Genomic DNA, 19,741 nt, shown 5'->3' with positions numbered 1-19,741 from the left:
GACCCGGGGGCCTGATGTGCCGCCGCCAGCCTGCCTTTCCCCGCACGATAGCTCCTCGTCACTCATGTCACCGTTTTCGTTGGATATAAAACCACTTCGGTTTATTATAAACTTAAGTTCTCACGTCTCCCGAGGCCAGACACAGGACGTGCTGATGGTCTGGCGAGAGGCACCGAGAGTTTCGGGTGCTTGCCCGCTCCTTTGCGCTAATGCCCAAATACACTCGGCCCCAACCTTCGTTCAGGTACTCCTCTTCCCTTCGGTTACCATCAGATGAAAGCAGAGAAGCTTTAAAGCCCACATAGTGTAAGAATTCAAGAGATGCACTTCCAGAAGGAAATGCTGTTGGGAAAAGACCCTCGGATACCCCATCACGTGAGGCAGCGGAGCACGTTATGAAGAGATGTTACACCGAACGTGCCATGTCACGTAGGAGCTGTACCTTCATACATAATAGCATGTTCAGAGCAATACACGTATGTGTAGGAGCAAGCAGGTGTGGACCTTGAATCATATTCCTCCTGGTCTGGGGTAACACAGGAATTTCCTGACTGATTTCGCATTCAATATTGATTTAAGTAGATCCATCATCTTGTCTGGAAATGAAAACAAAACAGAATCGGTTTTAAACTGTCATGATTAATGCAGGAGAACATGCCTTGCATCTGACAAGGTCAGAGTTCACATTTATATTTTTATTTTATTTATTCATTTATGTCATACCTTTCAGTAACATCAGGCTGAAATTTATCTTTGTGACTACGTAAATTTGGCACAGCTTTGACCTACACCGTATTTTTATTACAATTTTGAAGGTAGAAATCATTTAAATATCTATTAAAAAGCTCTAAGGAGGCCATGGAAGCATAAAGAGGGCAATGATGCCAAAGGTAGAGTTAGCCACAAGAAAAACGAACAATCCAAACACTGCTAACTCCCAAGTGCTGGAGTATGAGATTTCTGAGCCAAGAGAAAGGAACAGAAAGAACTTAGGTTAAAAACAGTAACAACTCCCTACGATGAAATCGGAAAATAGTTTCAGAATGAAAATTTTGGAGGCAAAACTCCGAGCTGATATTAATAAATTGAATCTGGGTATGAGGAAGTTCTTTCACCTTCCTGGTGCATTCCAGGTATTCAATTACTTTACCCAAAGCAAAGCTTGGTCAAACAACAGGCAAAGAAAAAAGAAGTGCCCACGGAAACACTGGATAAACGTGACAGAAAAGCACTCCGAAATGGTGCAACCTTTCTGTGCTAGTGATACCTATTTAAACACTATAGAACAGCTTTCCAGGTGAGTATTTCCTCACGCAACGTGGCTTCTGAAGCAGCAGGAGCGTGTAGAGCACAAGAATGAGAAGTCATTTTCTTCTGCATTTAGGTAACGTTGATATATTTGTATCGGGGAATGAAAAGAACACTGGGATAATAGTAGACCAATAAATTGGGCTCATTTTAAACTTCACAGCAAAATTTACTACACTGATACTCATTAACCCAATTGTGCAAAGAGTTGGTTCTTACACCTCGGTAACTATTACCACCATGTATTAATTTTTGCACGTTATCAGCCGTTAGCACGGATTCAAAGCAGTCAGTCCCTACCAGCCGTACCCCACCTTAGCTGGGAGCATGCAGTACCACCGAGCGGCTGCCTCCTCCCTGGCACCGACGGCTCCGCTCCTCGGTGGGCTCGGCAGCCAGGTGCAGGAACTGGGGATGCAGGGAGCCAGAGCTGACACAGGGGTCTGCTTTCTGTCCCCTCCCACAAATCTGGGACCTTACCCTTTGGTAAGACCCTGCAACCTCCCAGCCCTCCACTTCCACCCTTGGACAACACTACTGTGCGAAGCAGGGCAGGGCTGTTGTTTTCCCGGGTCACTGCAAGTACCTTATTCAGTGTTGGGCTTTTTTTTATTATTATTTTTATTTTTTTTTAATTGGTGTGGTGTTTTTTTTTTTTTTTATTTGCTTTGCTTCAGCTTCCTTTCTTAAAGCAAAAGCAGTCTGTTCTCAGCTCTCAAGGTCGTGCTTTGTCAAAGACAACTCGCTGATAGTCACTGACTGGTTTTTGCTGCCGTGGCCTCTGCTTTCAACTCGTGCCCATGTTTTCAAGGCCTTTGTTACACCCCACGCTGAAGCTGTGCCTTGTAACAAGGGCCAGCTGATATCCAGCTCTGGTTCACACAGCAAGATTGCCTAACAAGTTGATAACAAGCCCAGTGGGCCTTGCACAGCTAGCCAAAGGCCAGGGCCTTTTACTAGCACTAGTGCTTTCCCTGTAGTGCTATGCCCTATCCGTGCCCTTAGGCCTGGGTTCTGAACAAGCCCATGCTGAACTTGGCTTAGTGGTTTCTATCCTCACTGGATTAACAGGACTCCGCTTTAGCTACTGCGAGGTGCAAGGTGGGAAGAAATGGCTCCACCTGGTGTAGCAACAAATAACGGGTTTTACTACTTACTGTTTTACTTACTACTGCAGCATGAAACACTTCAGAGTATGATGTAGTACAGGAACGGTTTCGGATCTTCTGAGAACAAGCAAATGGAATAAATGCTCGAGCACAGTGGAGATGGTAAAGTCTCCATCATGGAAGAAGTATAACAATCATATTAACATAAGCCTTATGAGTAGCTTCCACAAGAAGCTGTTAATTGTCTCCTCTTTTTCCAAAGCCTGGTAGGAAGCCTATTGCTGTAGAGAACCAAGGTACGCTGCCAAAAAAGCCACTCTTGAGTTGCAGGAGTCATGCATTCTTCATCAACGGTGACAGGTTAAACGTCTTTTCAGGTACATCTCTCATTACAAGAATCTTTACCCCAGTGAAGCAAAACTTCAAGCTCTTATCTTGGAAGCAAAGGCCCAACCTTTTTTTCCTCTTATTAAACATGCCAATTCCTAATTTCACATCATGCTTTTCATCTATGTATGTGTTTTGACCCATTTTGACAAAACAGTTAAAAATATCCAAAGGTCAGAAATAACTATTTATTATGAAAATAATGTAAAAATATTTATGTCTGATTCCTGAACCATCAAAATATATCACAAAGAATTTATTCTATAAAAAACAGGGAAAAGTGCATTGGCGTGTATGAATTTGCTGAAGTTTTTAGTGTATATATTAATAGTCTTTAAAGATCTTGTTGAATATCATTCAATGCATGTGTAAGTCGTCTTATTTTATTTTCCATGACTTTTTTATTGTTTGCCGTTTCCTGCAGAAGCTGCCGCATTTCTTCTTCAACATAGTAAACCTGAAAGAGCACACAGAGATCAAATGGAATTCTTGCTTTTCCTTAATATACCTAAACCCATATAATCTTGGCAATTTTTAACACTGATAAGCAATGCAAGTATTATATGCTTATGTTTAAATAAGCAATGCACTACCTTTGACATTGGATGCAGTAGCAAAATTTTGCTTTAAAAAAAGTATGAATTTGCTAGGAGATAGTGAGGGATGTATCGAAACCAAAATACCTACTACACAGAAAAAGCACCAGTTGTCACACTAAGGAAGAATGCAGTGTGTGACACGAACAGTGACTGTTAACACTGGCATAGGTGAGTTAAAGGGATTATCTGGCATAATCATCATTATTTGTGCCTGTATAGACAAGGAAATGTTTAGCTATCGACTCTTAACAGCTACATAGCATGCAACTTTACTTTGCTCTAATATAGAACCTCACGATGGCACAGTTGTAGAGATTTTCTTGCTGTGCAAAGACTGAGCACTGAACTAGGGCTGTTTCCATCCAGAGATTAGCCAGGTAGATACAAACAGGTGACTTCCAAGCACCAACATTGTAGCAGCCGTAGAATAAAAATGCAAATACAGTAAACATACAAATTTAGTATTAAAATTACTTTTTCATTTGCTGCTTCAATTTGTTTTTCCTTTTCTTTTGCCAGCTGCAATAGTTCTTCCTGATGAGCTGCCAACATTGACTCAAGTTGTTTCCTAAAAGCATCATCCATTTCATGAAGCTTTTCCACAGCAATCCTAAAAAATGATTTAACAAAAAAATAAAAATGACACTCCTGCAAACAACTGAAGTGTTTTGCTTTGCCCACTTTTGCCTTCGATAAGGTTTTAATAACATATGCATGAAGATAATTATTTCAATATCTGGCATCAGAAGATGTCCTGTTTTCTCAAGTACGTGTTCTAGTTTCATGCACCATGTTTAGGGCTTCTAGCATTCCTCTTGGCAGAAGCATTTGATCACTGGCAAAGAATACAAATATTCAGGCTGGCTACTGTCAATATGGATAAGAACTCCACTTGTTTTCAAACATCTACTTATTATGCTTTTGCTTCCTGAGAAGTCAATGACTGAACTATGTGATCCTGTAAACAGCCTGTAAGCCCATGTCTCACAGAAACATTAAAGTGTCTGCTTCATAGTAGTGAAGCATTTCCTTGACGCCAAGCAAATTCTGCTTTTATGGGATGATTCTAAAATCTGTAGCAACAGAAAACAAGGCAAGTTATTCTACTATACAATTAATTTACATCAAAATTTTGAAATGAACCAGAATTACTGGGGACAAAATTTCAGTTTCACTACTGATCTTCCAACAACTCCAAAACCTAGTACTTACTATTGAGTATTTAAGGTGATTGAGTTTTTGATTTTTTTTCTGTTGAGTTTTTTGTTGTTTGTTTTGTGGTTTTTTTTTTTAAATCAAACTTGACCATCAATGCATTTTCTTTCATTTATTAATCAGATGACCTTCCTTAAAATAATAGCAAAAGCATAATTAATCAAAGTGTTAATTTAAAAATGTAAAGCAAAAAACCTCAGTCATACTAGCTTATTCCTTCAGTAACAGTGTGGTTATTGTTGCTAGATAAATATGCAGTCTTATTAACTAGCTAATCTTTTCTTAAGAATAGTTGGGAGGAAGGAATAAGAGAAAGGGGCCAAAGAATAAAGTAAAAATCATACTAACAATCTAAGCTCATCACAGGCAGCAGTCTACCATACTTCTCCATAATGCCAGAAGCATATGAAATAACTGAGCATCATTTAAGTCCCTGACTATTTTCTGACTTATAAGTATTATGTTTCTGTATCATCTTATATTTACGATTAACTGCTCAAAAAAATTGACAGTACAAGAGGAAACAAAACAAATTAAAAATCTGTTGCTACTTTTTTTTTTAGAGAATGACAGGTAACTTATGAACACTCTGTTTGCACAGACTGAAATATTTATTAGCATTGTTGTGATAAGTATTGAGATTCTGTCCTCAATGTCCTACACAGCACACAAGGTATTTTCATCATCCTGCACAGACGTCAGTGAAGCACTGTGGCCTCTCTCGTAAACCCAAATGCCAGCTACAGCTGCCTGGCTTGACCTGTGATTTGTAACCAATTTGTCCCATGCATCCTGGTCGTGAGCTAGAAGGTTGAGCGGCTCATGCTGAGAGAAGCCCCGCTACAGACCGTGAGACTGCACCTCACGTGCACAACCATCTTCACTGCATGACTCCAGCCAGCGCGTGCGACGACTGTCTAAGAGTCCCTGTCATGTAAGCGTGGCAGGGAGTTTCCTCACAGAGGTAAACCAAAAGCATTGTGGTGGAATGGGCATACTAGGGAGGAATGAGTGCAGGCTCCGATGTTCAAAGAAAATGGGAACACAGCTAAGAAGTTTAAAGGATGAACACTGTAACTGAATGCTAGTTCCACAAAGCCAGTCACCTGTATAGCAAGAATTACTTCTACACACATACACACAGAGAATTTGCAACTGGGCTCACCAGGTACTTAAAAAGGTATTACGCATTCTTTCACCGTATAATCAAATATTTTTGTATACTTATTAACAGTGCAACTCTATACTAACTGAGCAGTCACAAAAGAAGCTATTAAGGTGTTCACCTCTGAGTTTGAAGACTTTTATTTCTCTCTTCAATCAGCTTCTTCTCTTTGATATCAAAGCTCTCCTTCATTTGTTTAACCTGCACTTCCAGTTGGCTTAATAGTTCTCCTTTACCTTGCCACTTCTTTTTCAGTGCACTGAAAATAAAATGCACATATTTACAATGAATGTAGATCCACATCTTAGGAGGGTGGGAAAAAAAATGTTTTCCATGCTTGCTTTTTTCCACATTTCTGTGGGTTTTAATAGCAAGCAAGTACTCTCTGAACATCAAGTAACTTCAGAGCAGTGTTGCATAATACTATGATCCCAAAGAATTATTACCACTTGTATGCATCACCTGTGTGCATTCTTAATGTCATCAAGTTCTACTTCTTTTTCTTCTAGCAGTTGCTTTAATTCCTCTTTTCTTTCACTTTGCCTTTCTAATTTTTCCATTAGCTCTTCAAGTTCAGCAGCTTTTTCATCCAACTGTACTTGGAACAATTTCTGAGCTTCCAGATTTTCTTCATGCTGTTTTTTGATTTGTTTATCTTTTTCTTGTAAGCCCTTTAGAAGATAAATATTTTAGAACACAAAACTCCATTCATTCATTTTAACTTTACTGTTACCCTTTAAGAGTATCTGTTTAAGTCTATGCTGGAATAAAGCAGAGGGGGACATGTGAAAGCTTATTCTTCTAAACAATTATTGTATGAAAAATACTTAGTAAAGTAATAGCCAGTTAAATAATCTTCACCTGAAAGAAGTCAGAATTAAAAAAAAAAAATCAAACATAAATCTGAAATTAAAAGAATTTAAGAAAAAAGTTATTTAGAACTCTAATACAACTTATTCTACATACCCAAATCATGGAGCTCACATTCTGTTATGTGGCTTAATAGTTTAATGAGCAATACATCTAACCTTGGCTGACTTAACATGCTATAAAACTTTTCTCTGATTAATAAGCTAAAGTCTTAAGTTTCTAAATAAGATGAATGGACATGGATTAATACAACAAAACATAGTAGCTCTCCTGTTAAAATATTGATTTACAAGAACAGAATAAAGGAAAAAAAATATTTGCATCATCAAATAAACCTGAAGCAAACTTTTAAAATTTTTTTTTCCTTTTCTGTTAAACACACAGGAAAATGATGCTATCCTAGTTTTTCCTCTCTCAAAATCATTATCAAGAATAACTTGAAGCAAGGCAAAGAGAAGAAAGTCTTTATAATGGTTCAATGAGAGATTCAAAGTAACATCTCTGCACATCAAGTTAATGCAAGGCCCTCTTCTGCTTTCAGTGAAATTAATTGACACTGACAGCCTGATTGTGCTTTCCGAGTTTGTTAACCAGGAGTGCAGAGCCAGCTTTCATTACAGCCTTTCCAATAACTTTCACTGTAAGTCTTAAAGTTAGCTGAGCACACAAATTGTCAGACATGGCACTTACTTCTTTTAATCTCCTAATTGTGTCTGTCTGATCGTCCACTATTTTGTTTTTAATTCTTATAGTATCACTGTCACGTTCCTTTTGCTTTTTTAATATCTCAATCTCATTCGTTAAAACTTCAATTTTTGCCTCCAGTTTTCCCCGATCTTGAGCAAGATGAGCTCCTAGATAAAACAGGACATTCACACTACAGCACTCATTTTACAGATGACTTCAAGAAGTATCATGTCAGGGGAGAGCGGGAGGCACCTTAAAAACCAAACATGAGCGTTTTGCCCAATGCAAACACTGTAGGGCTTTATTCTGTGGGTAGGTTAACACTTTAGAGAAAACATAGATCTGAAGGTCTGTATTTTATCCTTTGAAAACTTCTGACGAAAGTCAACAGTAATTCTTGCAGACCCAGCCAATCTCAAAGAACCCACAGGTGGTGCCAAGTCACATGAACAGGGAAAAATGAAAAAAGCCCAAGTTTTTTTTCACCCAGTATTTAAAACTTTTTTTTTTAAAAATATATACTGAAATTTTCCTATTAGACCTATTTACTAGACAAGTAGCATTACATAACACTGTTTACAAATCCTTGTTTTCCCAGTTTCATATTTAAAAGTTCTTTGTATAACATTATAGTATTTCGACATTTTGGGGAAACAGATAAACTGTAGTCACTACTAACTCCCACAACTGCTGTTATAGTTCTTATAGCAGCCTGCGTACTACAGATCTATTTTTGCACATCATCTTTACAACTGGACAAGATCAACCCGGCATCCAGAGACCCTGTCATGATTAAAACTATATTGGAGTGTTTATTTGAAAGGTGTGACAGTGAACACCACCATTTTTTCTGCACAAGAAAAACCAACCAAACAATTTTACCCTGTTGTGCCAACTCCTGTCCCCATATTTTTCTTTCCATTTTTAATCCATCAATCAGAGATTCCTGGGCTGTCAGCTGAGAAATAAGTTTTCCATTTTCCTTTTTCAGAAGTTCAACTTGAACAGCCTTCTGTTTGTCCTCCTCAATCACAGTTTCAAGTTCTCCTGTTCGACACTGTATGAATGAACATTGGAAAGAGACAACAATATCATTTGAAACAAGTATTCAAAATTTCAAATCAATACTAGGAAAGTAATATACAGCAAATTAAGTTAACTGAGGAATATTCTGCTTGCATACAGGGTTCTATCTGCATCTCTTTCCAGTAATGAAACACAAATGTTTGCTTCAAATAGACATACTTCAATCCCAGAAAACTGTAAAGCTGATTTCTAAACAGCCACCTTAAATTATCAATACCATTATAAAAACCTGTTTAGAATTCTAACTATACAAGTCAAAAAAAAAAAAAAAAAAAAAGAGAGAAACAGAAAGCCAAGTTAAGATACTAAAAAACAAATCAGAAGAAAACAGACAGAAGCTGGGATAAACTTCCCGTGATAAAGATTTATCTTCAGTTATGCAGGCTACTTTTTGTTTTACAGATTACAGCTGTTTAATATGGCTATTTTTTAATTTTGTTTTTAGCAGCATCACTGACTGGCAGAATCCTATTCCATATAGCAACACAATGTTTGGACACCCCAACAGCAACAAGTAGGGAGATTAGAAACAGCTGTGCAGGAGTCATACTGCACAGAAGTTTTAACATAAAGATGGACTGGATACGTACGGGGCCTGGGTCACACAACAGTTTAAAAGTTATGTTCCTAAGATTTTTAAGAATTATTTACAGCCAACATAGTACTATAATATGTTACCATATGGTGATCAGTAGTGTAAGATAAAGCAACTGTGCCCACAGTACTTAACATTAAAATTAGACAATTAATAGCTAATGAATAATACTGCTATTTTTATGCAACTGTCAGAGATATTAAGCTGCTCATATCTACAATTGATTATTTGTTCAATTTCATTTTTACTTCATGTACAGTAACCACCGATGAACCATATTCCATTACTTTGAATTTACAAAGGGTCAGGGCTATTAATGTAGGTTTTTAAATCTCAGTTGAGAGTGACCACTTGATTATATATAAACTGCTAGTGCTCACAAGGCAAGGAGTGCACTTTTGAAGACATGAATGAGCCTAGATTTTGCTAAATAGGAAGCAGTGTTTGTGAGAAATAGAAGTGCAAGATGCAAGAATAAAGGCTGATGTGGAGCACTAGGTTTCAGTACGACAGGAAATACTCATCTTTCAGTCAATCTACCTTGTATGCAATTGTCCATTTTTATAAATGAAATATTACCAACAAAATCATATGTGTAGTTGAAATGTTTTGAAACAAGTACCTTTAGTTTTCCTGTAGCTTCTTCATTTGATTTTGTTAATTCTGCAATCTTTGCTTTCTGTTCCTTCACTATACTCGTCATGTCTTGGATCAGACTTGTCATCTCTTTTTCCCTTTGTTCAAACTCAGAGAGGGCTCTTTTATGTTCAACTAGATCAGCAGAAACATTTTCAAAACCCTCTTTTACCTAAAGTTTTATAAGACAAGACTTGAAAAATGCTAACACTTGGAAAAAAGTGTGTATACATACACACAAATGACATTTGAATTTCAAATAAAGGAAGAAATAAAAGTTCATTAACAATATGTAAAATCAATGAATACCTGAAACTGGTTTTCTACCAGTTGTTGGTGATATTTCAACAAAAAATGGTTCTGTTCAGCTACAAATTTCTTAAAACAAAAAACCCCCCCCAAAAAAATAATTCATGGGTAGATGGGAAGCAGAGCAGAAAAACCATAGCTTGGGAAATGAAAACAATGCCTTGATTTAATCTCATTGTTAAGATTAACGTTAAAATCTGGAAAGAAGAACTTAAAATTAATTCTATTTTTTTGTCCTTGCAAGATAAAGATTTGAAGGGTGAAAAAACCAGTCTTTTCTTTCCCCTCTTCTCCCACGTATCCAGCTGACTTAAAATTAAGAAAACCAAGTTTAAGTGAAGGTGGAATATTTAAAATTTTATTTAACATCTAAAATAATGTGAACGCTAGCTATAGAAATAAGTTATCTAAGGAATTTAGTAAGCAAGTTTTGAATTTGAATTTCAAAATGCATATCCAAAATTCAATTTTGAAAAGTTAAACAATAGGGAACTTTGTTATTAAATATGCTAGTATATATGTAACCATAACCTTATCAAAACACCACGAGAGTTTTTACAACCGAATATATCCCAATAGAAGGTCAACATCTTTTAAAAGAAATTAATACCACCAGATAGAAGTTTTTCTAATTTCTTTTGATTAACTTTTACTTATGAACAAAAATGCTGTGTTTTTTGAGTGCTGACTTGGCATTTGCTGTCTATGCCCCAATCATTGATATTTCAAAGCTTACTACTAGTATTTTTAGATGAATCCTTGGAAAAAAGACCTGAAGCATCAAAAAAAAAAAAAAAAACCGAAACCCAAAAAACCCCAAACCCAACACATTTAAGAACTACAACTCCACCTAGTTTGAGATGAAATGTTCTCTTAGTCTTACCTCTTTAAACCTTTGTGCTTCAATAGTTAAAGCTAAACGAAATTCATCTTCTAGCTCTTTGTACTTCTGGCTTAACATATTAATCTTCTCCTGAAGTTCTTTAACATGCTGTTCATGCCTCTGCTCCTCTTTAGCCACTTGTTTTGACAAGGCGTCTTGAAATTCAGGTCCATTTAAAGCAACTCGGGTTTCAAGTTCTTTCCTGAAGTTATCAAACATATACTTAAGACAAGAGCTGCAGTATCTCACAATACTGCTTCAATTACTTTCCTTAGTATTTCTTAAAAAGGATAATAAATTACATAATAAACGGGATAAATTCCTTAGTTTTACAGACAGATTTCAGTCTTCTATGACAATGACACTGGGATGAGGAAAACTGCGTTGACCACCATTAAAACACCCAAAGGAATAACCTTACTTTTCAATTCAAACTTTTGTAGAAATTATTCAATTGTTCTTTTGCTGTTAGTTAGCATTTGTTTGCTTTGCTGTTAACAAAGATCTGGAAGAGACATTGGAATTGGGTAAAAGTGCAGTACGGCCAGATACCCTCTTTTGCAATCATTCTCTTCACCCTCACCCAGCAATTGTTGCATCTCACTCGGACCCAAAACCTGAAAAGCAGCAGCAATGGGGACCTAAAGGGTTCCAGGACAAGCCTCCTTCCTGTCTGGAAGCATCCCTAGAGGAGAATGTTGAAGCAAAAGTACCCTGTGTTTCAAGACTATTCTGTTCATCTGCTTTAAAGCACAAACACAAAACATATCAGCTCTCCTTCACATTACATCTTTTGGAGATTTATGAGATCATAATCGGAAGTTCTCAAAACAGAGCTATCAAATTCTTCCCATCTAAACCTGCAGTTACCTCAGTACCTGAATACATTTATCCTTGTAAAATTTAGCAAATGTAACCAGCTTATTTTATTAGTAACCTCCCTCACACACTAGTATACCACCCACCACTTGTTACTTTAGTTTGTATACATATTTGATTGTATTAGCTAAATAGTATAGAACAGTTAAAGCATTCTCCAAAAAAAGGATTTTTAAGAGGGAAAACAGCCAGGCAAGCCACCCACTCACCCTAAAGCAAGGTACTGTAGAAGCTGACTTTTTTTTGGAACACTTTGTGTTACTGTAGTATATGGAGATCTTTAGACAATAACTCAAATGCTATTTTATTTTTATCTGATTATTTCCTGGATTAAAGAACAAGTATTTAAAATAAAAAGTTCAGCCATATAATAAGGCAAGAACTTCTCAAATGAAAGGCCAGAAGAACACAATTGTCTGCATGGACTTATGAGTCAGAAATCTACAAGATATGAAGATTTTCTTAAATGAGCAAGAAAATAGGTGGGAAGACATCTACGTTTACACAAAGACCATCTCTCCCATTAAAAAAAATAACAAAACAACCAAACAAAACCACACCCATACTTTGCAGAACGCATTTAAACAAAACGTTTGCAATACCAGCGTCTCTATTAACTTGTGAAAAGAAAACCGAAGATCTCATACCTTTGCTCTTGCTCTTTTAATATAAGAAGTTCATGTAGTTGCTTTACCTTCTCCTTCTGTTGTCGAAAGGATATTCGAAGTAACTGTACTTCTCTTTCATTTGCTGATGCTTTCAGCTCTGCTTCTTGCACCTGTTTCATCTGTGTAGAATTCATAAAGGGAGGAACAAGATTTTCGTAAAACTGTAATCTATTCTTCATGTCTTATACCAGAATACAAAGGAAGAGGTGCTTTAAAGTTTTATCCATGTCTACCTGAGCCATTATGTTTACAGCATACTCCACAACTGTCAGTATTTTTCACAAAGTTTTATGGAATTTTATTATGTTACCTAGCCCAAGACAAAAGAATGGTTGCTTTTCCTTTTTTCAACTTAATATATTTTGTTACACTTGCAGAAATTTAAGACAAGATGTTTAAAATTATGTCTTAGCTTAACTTACTACAACACAAAAATAGCAACTTTCCTGAAGAACCAAGGACATTTACTAAATTTATAAAGAACTTGAAAGTGTCCTGCAGAAGTGGAACAAGTGTATTGGCAGAATGAGTTCATCAATTACAAACTCTCATATTGTAATACTTGTATTAGTTTCAAGCAAAATATTTTCAGATGTATTCATATATCTTTTTTGGTTTTAACACTCCAGTTACAAAAATCTGTATCTTTCTGAGTTTTACAGTTTAAACTTGCAGAATAGAGCTAATGATTTTACGAAAAAATAGAGAATCAGTATAAACACCAGGTGGCATACTCCACTTTTTCCATTCAATGCAAGATTTTAAGAGTAATTCCATTTTATAATCTTAAGCCTTTTACATACAAAGCTGTCTTTTCTGACTTGACAAGTAGGAAAAAAAAGAGATACGAAAAAAGTTATAAAAAAGGTTTTAATTACTCATGAAATGGTAATTCAGAATCAAGACACTTCAGAAGGCTGCAAATTAGAACATGCAACAGAAACAGCAGAGGTGATGTTAATGGAGATATTCCTACACCTAATCATTACTTGTAGGATTCATTTCAATCTTTTTGTGCTCAAGCAACGAGCAGTAACAACTTAAGTGTTTTGTCAACCTGTCCTCCTAAGCAAAGCAAAGGGCGTCCACATTCTGTACTTACACAATTCTAATCTCTTTGCTTTCCAAACTATCAAATCTGTGAAGGGTTAATGGACTACTCAAGATTACTCTTGTGTCAGTTATCTAATGGCAGAGCTAGAATGCAACAGAAACAACCCAGTTTACTTTCCAACTCTCACAAGAAAACAAACAAAAAACCCCCAACCCCTACAAAACAAAAAAACCCCAAAAACACAAAATCCCAAATCTGTTTTCTTTCAGAATTGCATCACAACTGTCCCCTCAACTTGATTTTTGAACAATCAATCAAAATGAAAAATAAAAAATTCAGGAACAGCTGTATGGAATGTCCTGCACTGACAAATAAAACACCGTTTCCAATGTTTATAATTTCCTGCAATATCCCTTAAAGCACGTAAGGGTTGCTGCATGTTACGAGTTCCAGCTTGAGAACACCAGAGGTACCTAAAGTTCATACAGTAACTTCAGTTGCATGAAAATTGTTGTGAGGCTTGAATATGAAGCTAAATTCTCATGTTCTACATGTTAAGCCTCTTCATAAGTGACATTTAGATGCACCCCACTGTATTCCTGTTGTTTTTGTGGGTGAAGTGAAGCAATTCTCTCCTAAATTGAAGCACTTAAAAACAAAAATTTCAAGTGAGAACACATGCAAATTTAAAAACTGCCAGAAAATAAGGTACATATTTAGATGCATAGTAACTTACTTATTTGAATCTCTTAAAGAAGTAATCTAGTAATGTTGACTGAAATTCTTAAACAGCGACTACCAAGAGTAACCGTAGTTTACTACTGAAGCTAACTACCAATGTGTACTATGAGAAAGCTCTATAAAATATTCTAGAATTTGTTAATCTTAAAGTTGATAAAATAGGCCAAAGGTATATTAAATCCGAACATGCAAAAAGAGAATTTAGTTTCTAACGCATCATGATTATTCTTTGAAGCATAATTACTGAAGAGTATTTGCTACAGGATCTTAGAGACAGGAACAAAGACCTTTCCTTAATAAAGTTTTGCAGTTAATTAAAATGATGCTACTACTGTCAAAAGAGATGACTTATTTCTACAAACTCATTAAAGGAAAAATAAAAACCTCATACACTAATAAGGTATTTCCTTTCTTATAGGAAAACAGAAAAAAAAAAAAACAAAACAAAAAACCAATCACTCTTTTCTATATCACTAAATTTAGTACTTTCCAAAATGACAAGCAGATACCTGATCTAAACTGAAGGTCACCTCTAGATCTGTAATAGCTCCAGGGTATTTACAGATAAGGAATAAAATGGAAGAGCCACTCGGGTGCCTAAACAGGAGCCTAAAGCGGAGGGTGGCTAATCCGTAACTTGAATGGCACTTGCAGTTTGGCTGTCAGCGCACTCCCTGATTCTGTTTCCTTTCAGGGTATCCGAGGGACAACACGTGCTAGAGCACCATACCAGCAGTTCAGAGACTTTTCAGGATGGATATATTAGGATTCAGTTTCTACAAGTGGATGCGTTCAGTGACACAGGCATAGGCTGATATAAGAATATAATCAAACAATAGGAATAAATATTGGAGGATGCAGCATTTGGCCACTGAAAATTCACCAATTAATTATTCAGTCAGAAATAGCAGCAGGTATCTGGTCCAGCATCTTGATCTTATGTATTTGTATACGGAACAAAGTGCCTCTGACAACAAAAGCATCATTATCTTCTCCAGCTGTAAAAACAAAACCAAAAAATCCCAAGCAAACAAACAAAGGCCAAAACAACCAGAATCTTCAAAATAAGTTCTCAGCAATTACTGTTTTATTCCGGTCACAATTAAAAGCATCTAATTCTTTAGATCAGCAAAACAAACAGAACCACCAGCTTTCCATCCCGCTAGTAAGATCTTTATTGATTTCAGCAACATTTAAAAAAACCTTATCTTTGTCACTGTATAGTTTCAGAAAACATCAACTCTCAGCGTTAAGTACACAGGATTTGTTCTCCTTGATCTTAAAACCACATCACATGACATACTTCTATTTATAAATAAGACATTAATTGACAATTAAAATGGATACTTGTTACTATTACTATGTAGAAAAAAAGCCCCAGCTTTTGTTGTGGAAAACTCAAACTTAAGGCTGGTAAAATCTAGTGTTTTGTTATATCTAGGACTATAGTAGCCATCCTGTTGCCATTGTGTTATTTACTCATGGAAAATATTTACCTCTATTGTTCGTTGCTGCAATCTCTGTGTCTCCATCTTGGATATCGTCTCTTCTAAAGCTTGCATGGCCTTCTGATGTTCTGCTTCTTTATTACTTGCCTGATTTAACGCATTAGTAAGTCTTTCAGTTTCACCTTTCAACTGTTGGACGTCTGCTTGCAGTCTTGCTTTAACATCTCTCTCTTTCAATATCAGTTCCTTTAACCTGAGAATAAATGCAATAAAGTTGTAATACAATCATTTTGGTATTTAGTTTCATGCCAAATAGATTGAGAAAAAGACTTTAGTAAGTGTTGTAGCACCATATCTTGTTCTTTGCTGAGTTCTACTATTTACAGCACTGTCATGTAAAACCTGAAAAATATGTAGAATGTTACTGAAATCATGTGTAGCATTACTATATGGAGCTTCAGTTTAAAAGAAACTAAGCTGGAGACAACCTCATAGGTAAACCTTCAATGAAATGACATTCCAGTATCATTTTGCTTTATACAGAAGTCGAACGTAGAGTATCAATTTGTAATTTAATAATTTTCTTCAGAAAACTTTGAAATATCCTTAAATATTGTAGTAATTTTTTATATGAGATCTCTCTCAAAAGAAAAGGAACATAGTAAGCCTCTTATCCAAAGTGGTAGCAAATAAAGGTGGGAAGTGAACCTAAACCAAAAAGAAAAAAAGGGGAAATAATCAGTGTCAGTCATGGATGGTAACTCAGGAAGCACTTGGCTTGTTTCTTCCTTACAAGAAACAAAAATGTGTCTTTGATAAATGCAGTGCAGTTCAGAAAAAGACAGAGCGGACATCTCCAATCATAGCTGACAACAAACAATGCTTTGTTAGAAGGTAGAACTTTTGAAAAAAGGATGCTGCTCAGAACTTACAAGGATGACAGCAGCAGTCTATAGGAAGATATGCTAGGCCTGACCTGCACAGCGTATTGCCTATTGGCCAACTCCGGCCTGCCAGAAACATCTTTGTTCAAATGCACTGCGTGGGAGAAAAAAACAGAACGCTGTATGTATAACGTGGAAAGGGAGATTGGGAATTGGGAGCTGAAAGTATGATATGAGACAGCTACTAGAGCTTAAGCTGAAAGAGAAAGTACAATTATGATACAGATTGCTTGGAAAGTAATGGCTAGAAATGAGGGGAAGTGACATACTGATACTGTTCTGAGACAAGAACAGGAAGAAAGCTGCAGAAAGGAATTTCATTAGGTAATACTGACAGAAGTTCTAGCACTACTTCCCAATTCATTATTTTCCAAGTATATTGTTTAAACCTGTTCTCATTTCTCAAGACTATAAATTGAATTGTCTTGAATTAAAAAAAAAACCAAACAAAAACCTCTTATACTACAGCACTGTTTCCCTACCTGTCTGTAGTGTATACAGCCATACTCTGAATATTCCTTTCTTCTTTTGCATGTTTCTGTAGCTGTCTGACATGCTCTATTAATTTCTTCTCTGCTTGCTCTGCTTTCCACCTCCTTTCTTTCTCCTGATCCAGTTCTTGAATCAGTGCCTTGGCAAGAATGTGGTAAGCATCAACTTATTACGAAACATTCAAATGTAGCCAAAAATTACAAACAATATTCATAACTGTAGAACAAGATTTCTTTGTCATTCTGGAATTCGTGGATGACAGAGGAAAGTGCAAGCAACCAGGCCAAAAACCCCCATAAAACAAATTCTCTTCCAGTTGACACTACAAGAACTCCACTATTTTTTTGGTATTATCTACACGCAATTATTTTTGTCACCTCCAATTTTAAAGTTTCACCAGGAGACATATGTTTGGCTTCAGGTGAAGACCTACTTATATTTAACTTGACATGATACAAAACATACTCGGTATGTTGATTCCTCTGTGGCATTTGAATTAATTTCTTCTACTTTTTCTATATTGCTCTGTCTTCCAGTTAATATTTCAGCTCTTCTTCCCACTACTTCCAAGTCCCTAGTATCTGATGATGAATTGAGATGAGAGTCTCTCTGACTAGAGCGTGGACACTTTGAGGAACTCTTCTTCTCTTCCCTATAATAGCAAGACATCAATGTTTATTTAAGAATATGCAGAGTTTAAATAGTAACAGGGGATTCGGACACTTTTACAGGACAAAATGTTATGGTTCTGTGTAGAAGCTGAATTGTACAGAGTTCAAAACCATGTAGAAAATAACTTGCAAGCAGATCAGAAAAACAAACAGCTAAATTCAAACCTTCATTTGTGAAAAAACCTACATAGTACTAGTAGATGCCATCTGAAAAACATCTTATGATCACACAGATATGAAACAATTTTAGAGAAGCAGAGTAGCTGTAGAGCTGCAGTGGCTGATCAATGTATTCCAATTTATATCATCTTCTATTCATCACTTCTGATATTTACTATCTAAATCAAACAAATTACTATGGCATCCTCAGTTTCACCACAAAATATGGACAGTTATATTCTTGACCATCATTCTGACACCATCAATCTTTTATTTTTATTTTTTAATGACTCAATTCTTCTGTCTGTGAAGAATTCTTCTGTCAGCATAATTTAAAAAAAAGATGAAAGTATAAGCTGTTAGAATTCTGAAAGTGTTTGTTTTGGAATCTTCAGTTCAATTTCCTTTTCACCTAAAGACAGAAAATGCTCATATAGGGAAATGACTGAGTGAAACTTCAGTAGCTAATAATTTTTAGACTATTATTAACAGAGCTAATTTACCCAACCTATCACTTTCAGCAAAACGTTTCAAGCCAAACTACATTCACTCTAACAATATTCAGCTTAATTCATTTTGGCGTTATATGGCAAACATTGGGATACCTGTCAGTTATTTTGTTCTTAAGATGACTCGCGTGACACCGAGTAGATAAGGTAGTTCTACGGTAAGTAGGGATTTTGCTTCTTCTCACAGCCTTTCTGTTCTCTTTCCCACTCTCATTTTCACTCTCAGAAGTTGGATCTGTGTCTCTCTTAGCTTTGAGAACGTTTGGAGGAACTTCCCTTCTTGAGGTATCAGACACCTGAGAACAGATCAAAGTTTATCTATACATCTTACAATTTTTAACTGGCTAATTTCTAACACTTATTCAGGTGCTATTTTTAAGAAGTTCACACAAAATAATTTTGGTAGAAAAGTAAATAATTGCTTCCAAACAACCCCCTCCCTCCTTGCTAAAACATTTCCTTGTTTTGAAGATAAAATAAACCTAACAGAACAGCATGCTTGAGAATATATAGTTGTATCTTTTTGAAATACCTGAAGTTTGGTAAAATCTTTATGCATAGACGCTTGGTGCAAAATATAAAACATATAGCACTTAAAACCAAAAAAGCCTTGCAAACATGCAAAGTACACCACAAACTGTTACAAAAACAGACCGTACAAACATATCAGACCAACTTGACCTTATTAGCAAAATTAATTTTCAACAACTCTATAATCCAGATATTTTGCTGTATTTCATATTTTACTCTGGTTCAGTTACTATATTGATGTCTTCAGGGTAAAAAACAAAACAATTTTCTGATGTGATATGATCAGATAGTTGTCCTAGTCCCATACCGTACGGTTTTTATTCAGTATGAAAGTTTTCATGATTCAAAGTGCAATCTTCAATTTTAAAGACTTGTTTTTATTTTATTCCCAGTTTCTGAAAATTATTAAGAACACATTAGCACGAAGTCAGCGCATACATACCAGTAGAAATGCTCCAGTCTGCATTATCAAAAAGCACACCTCCTTTTACAAACAAAACTTTCTGTGCAATCACAGAAAAAAATTCACCTTTTGCAGTATCTGTGAAACTTGATCTTCTATTTTTTGAATCCTCAGTTCACTGTATATTTTATCAAGTTCATCCTTCTCTGGTTCTGAAGATGAGACAAGGTCTGTAGAGGAGCTGATGGCACTTTGTACTGGTATTCTTGTACGTTGACGAAAATGAGCTAATGCCTGGTCGATATGAGGTGTCTCCACTGGTAAGGTAACATAGTTCTATCAAAAGGAAAGACAACCCTTGTAACATTAAAGGCTGTAGATGTGGTCTACCTG

The 19,741-nt window shown here is 36.1% G+C and overlaps 1 protein-coding gene across 1 annotated transcript; it reads right to left on the bottom strand.

The window, feature by feature from the left end:
- Window positions 1-3,138: 3,138 nt before the first annotated feature.
- On the bottom strand, window positions 3,139-19,684 carry LRRCC1 (leucine rich repeat and coiled-coil centrosomal protein 1; the record flags this gene model as incomplete). The annotated part of the gene is made up of 14 exons (XM_009698455.1): window positions 3,139-3,261; window positions 3,878-4,013; window positions 5,905-6,042; window positions 6,246-6,454; window positions 7,344-7,507; window positions 8,223-8,397; window positions 9,644-9,829; window positions 10,850-11,051; window positions 12,376-12,515; window positions 15,688-15,892; window positions 17,066-17,214; window positions 17,541-17,727; window positions 18,511-18,710; window positions 19,475-19,684. Coding segments are annotated over 14 exons (2,424 nt in total), but the record flags the coding sequence as incomplete, so codon positions are not given.
- Between the last annotated feature and the right edge of the window lie 57 nt (window positions 19,685-19,741).

Source organism: Cariama cristata, unplaced genomic scaffold (genome assembly GCF_000690535.1).
Source record: "Cariama cristata isolate BGI_N322 unplaced genomic scaffold, ASM69053v1 scaffold43874, whole genome shotgun sequence".
NCBI classification, from domain to species: Eukaryota; Metazoa; Chordata; class Aves; order Cariamiformes; family Cariamidae; genus Cariama; species Cariama cristata.
Note: the sequence above shows the minus strand (reverse complement) of the source record. Positions and strands in the feature narration are given on the sequence as shown.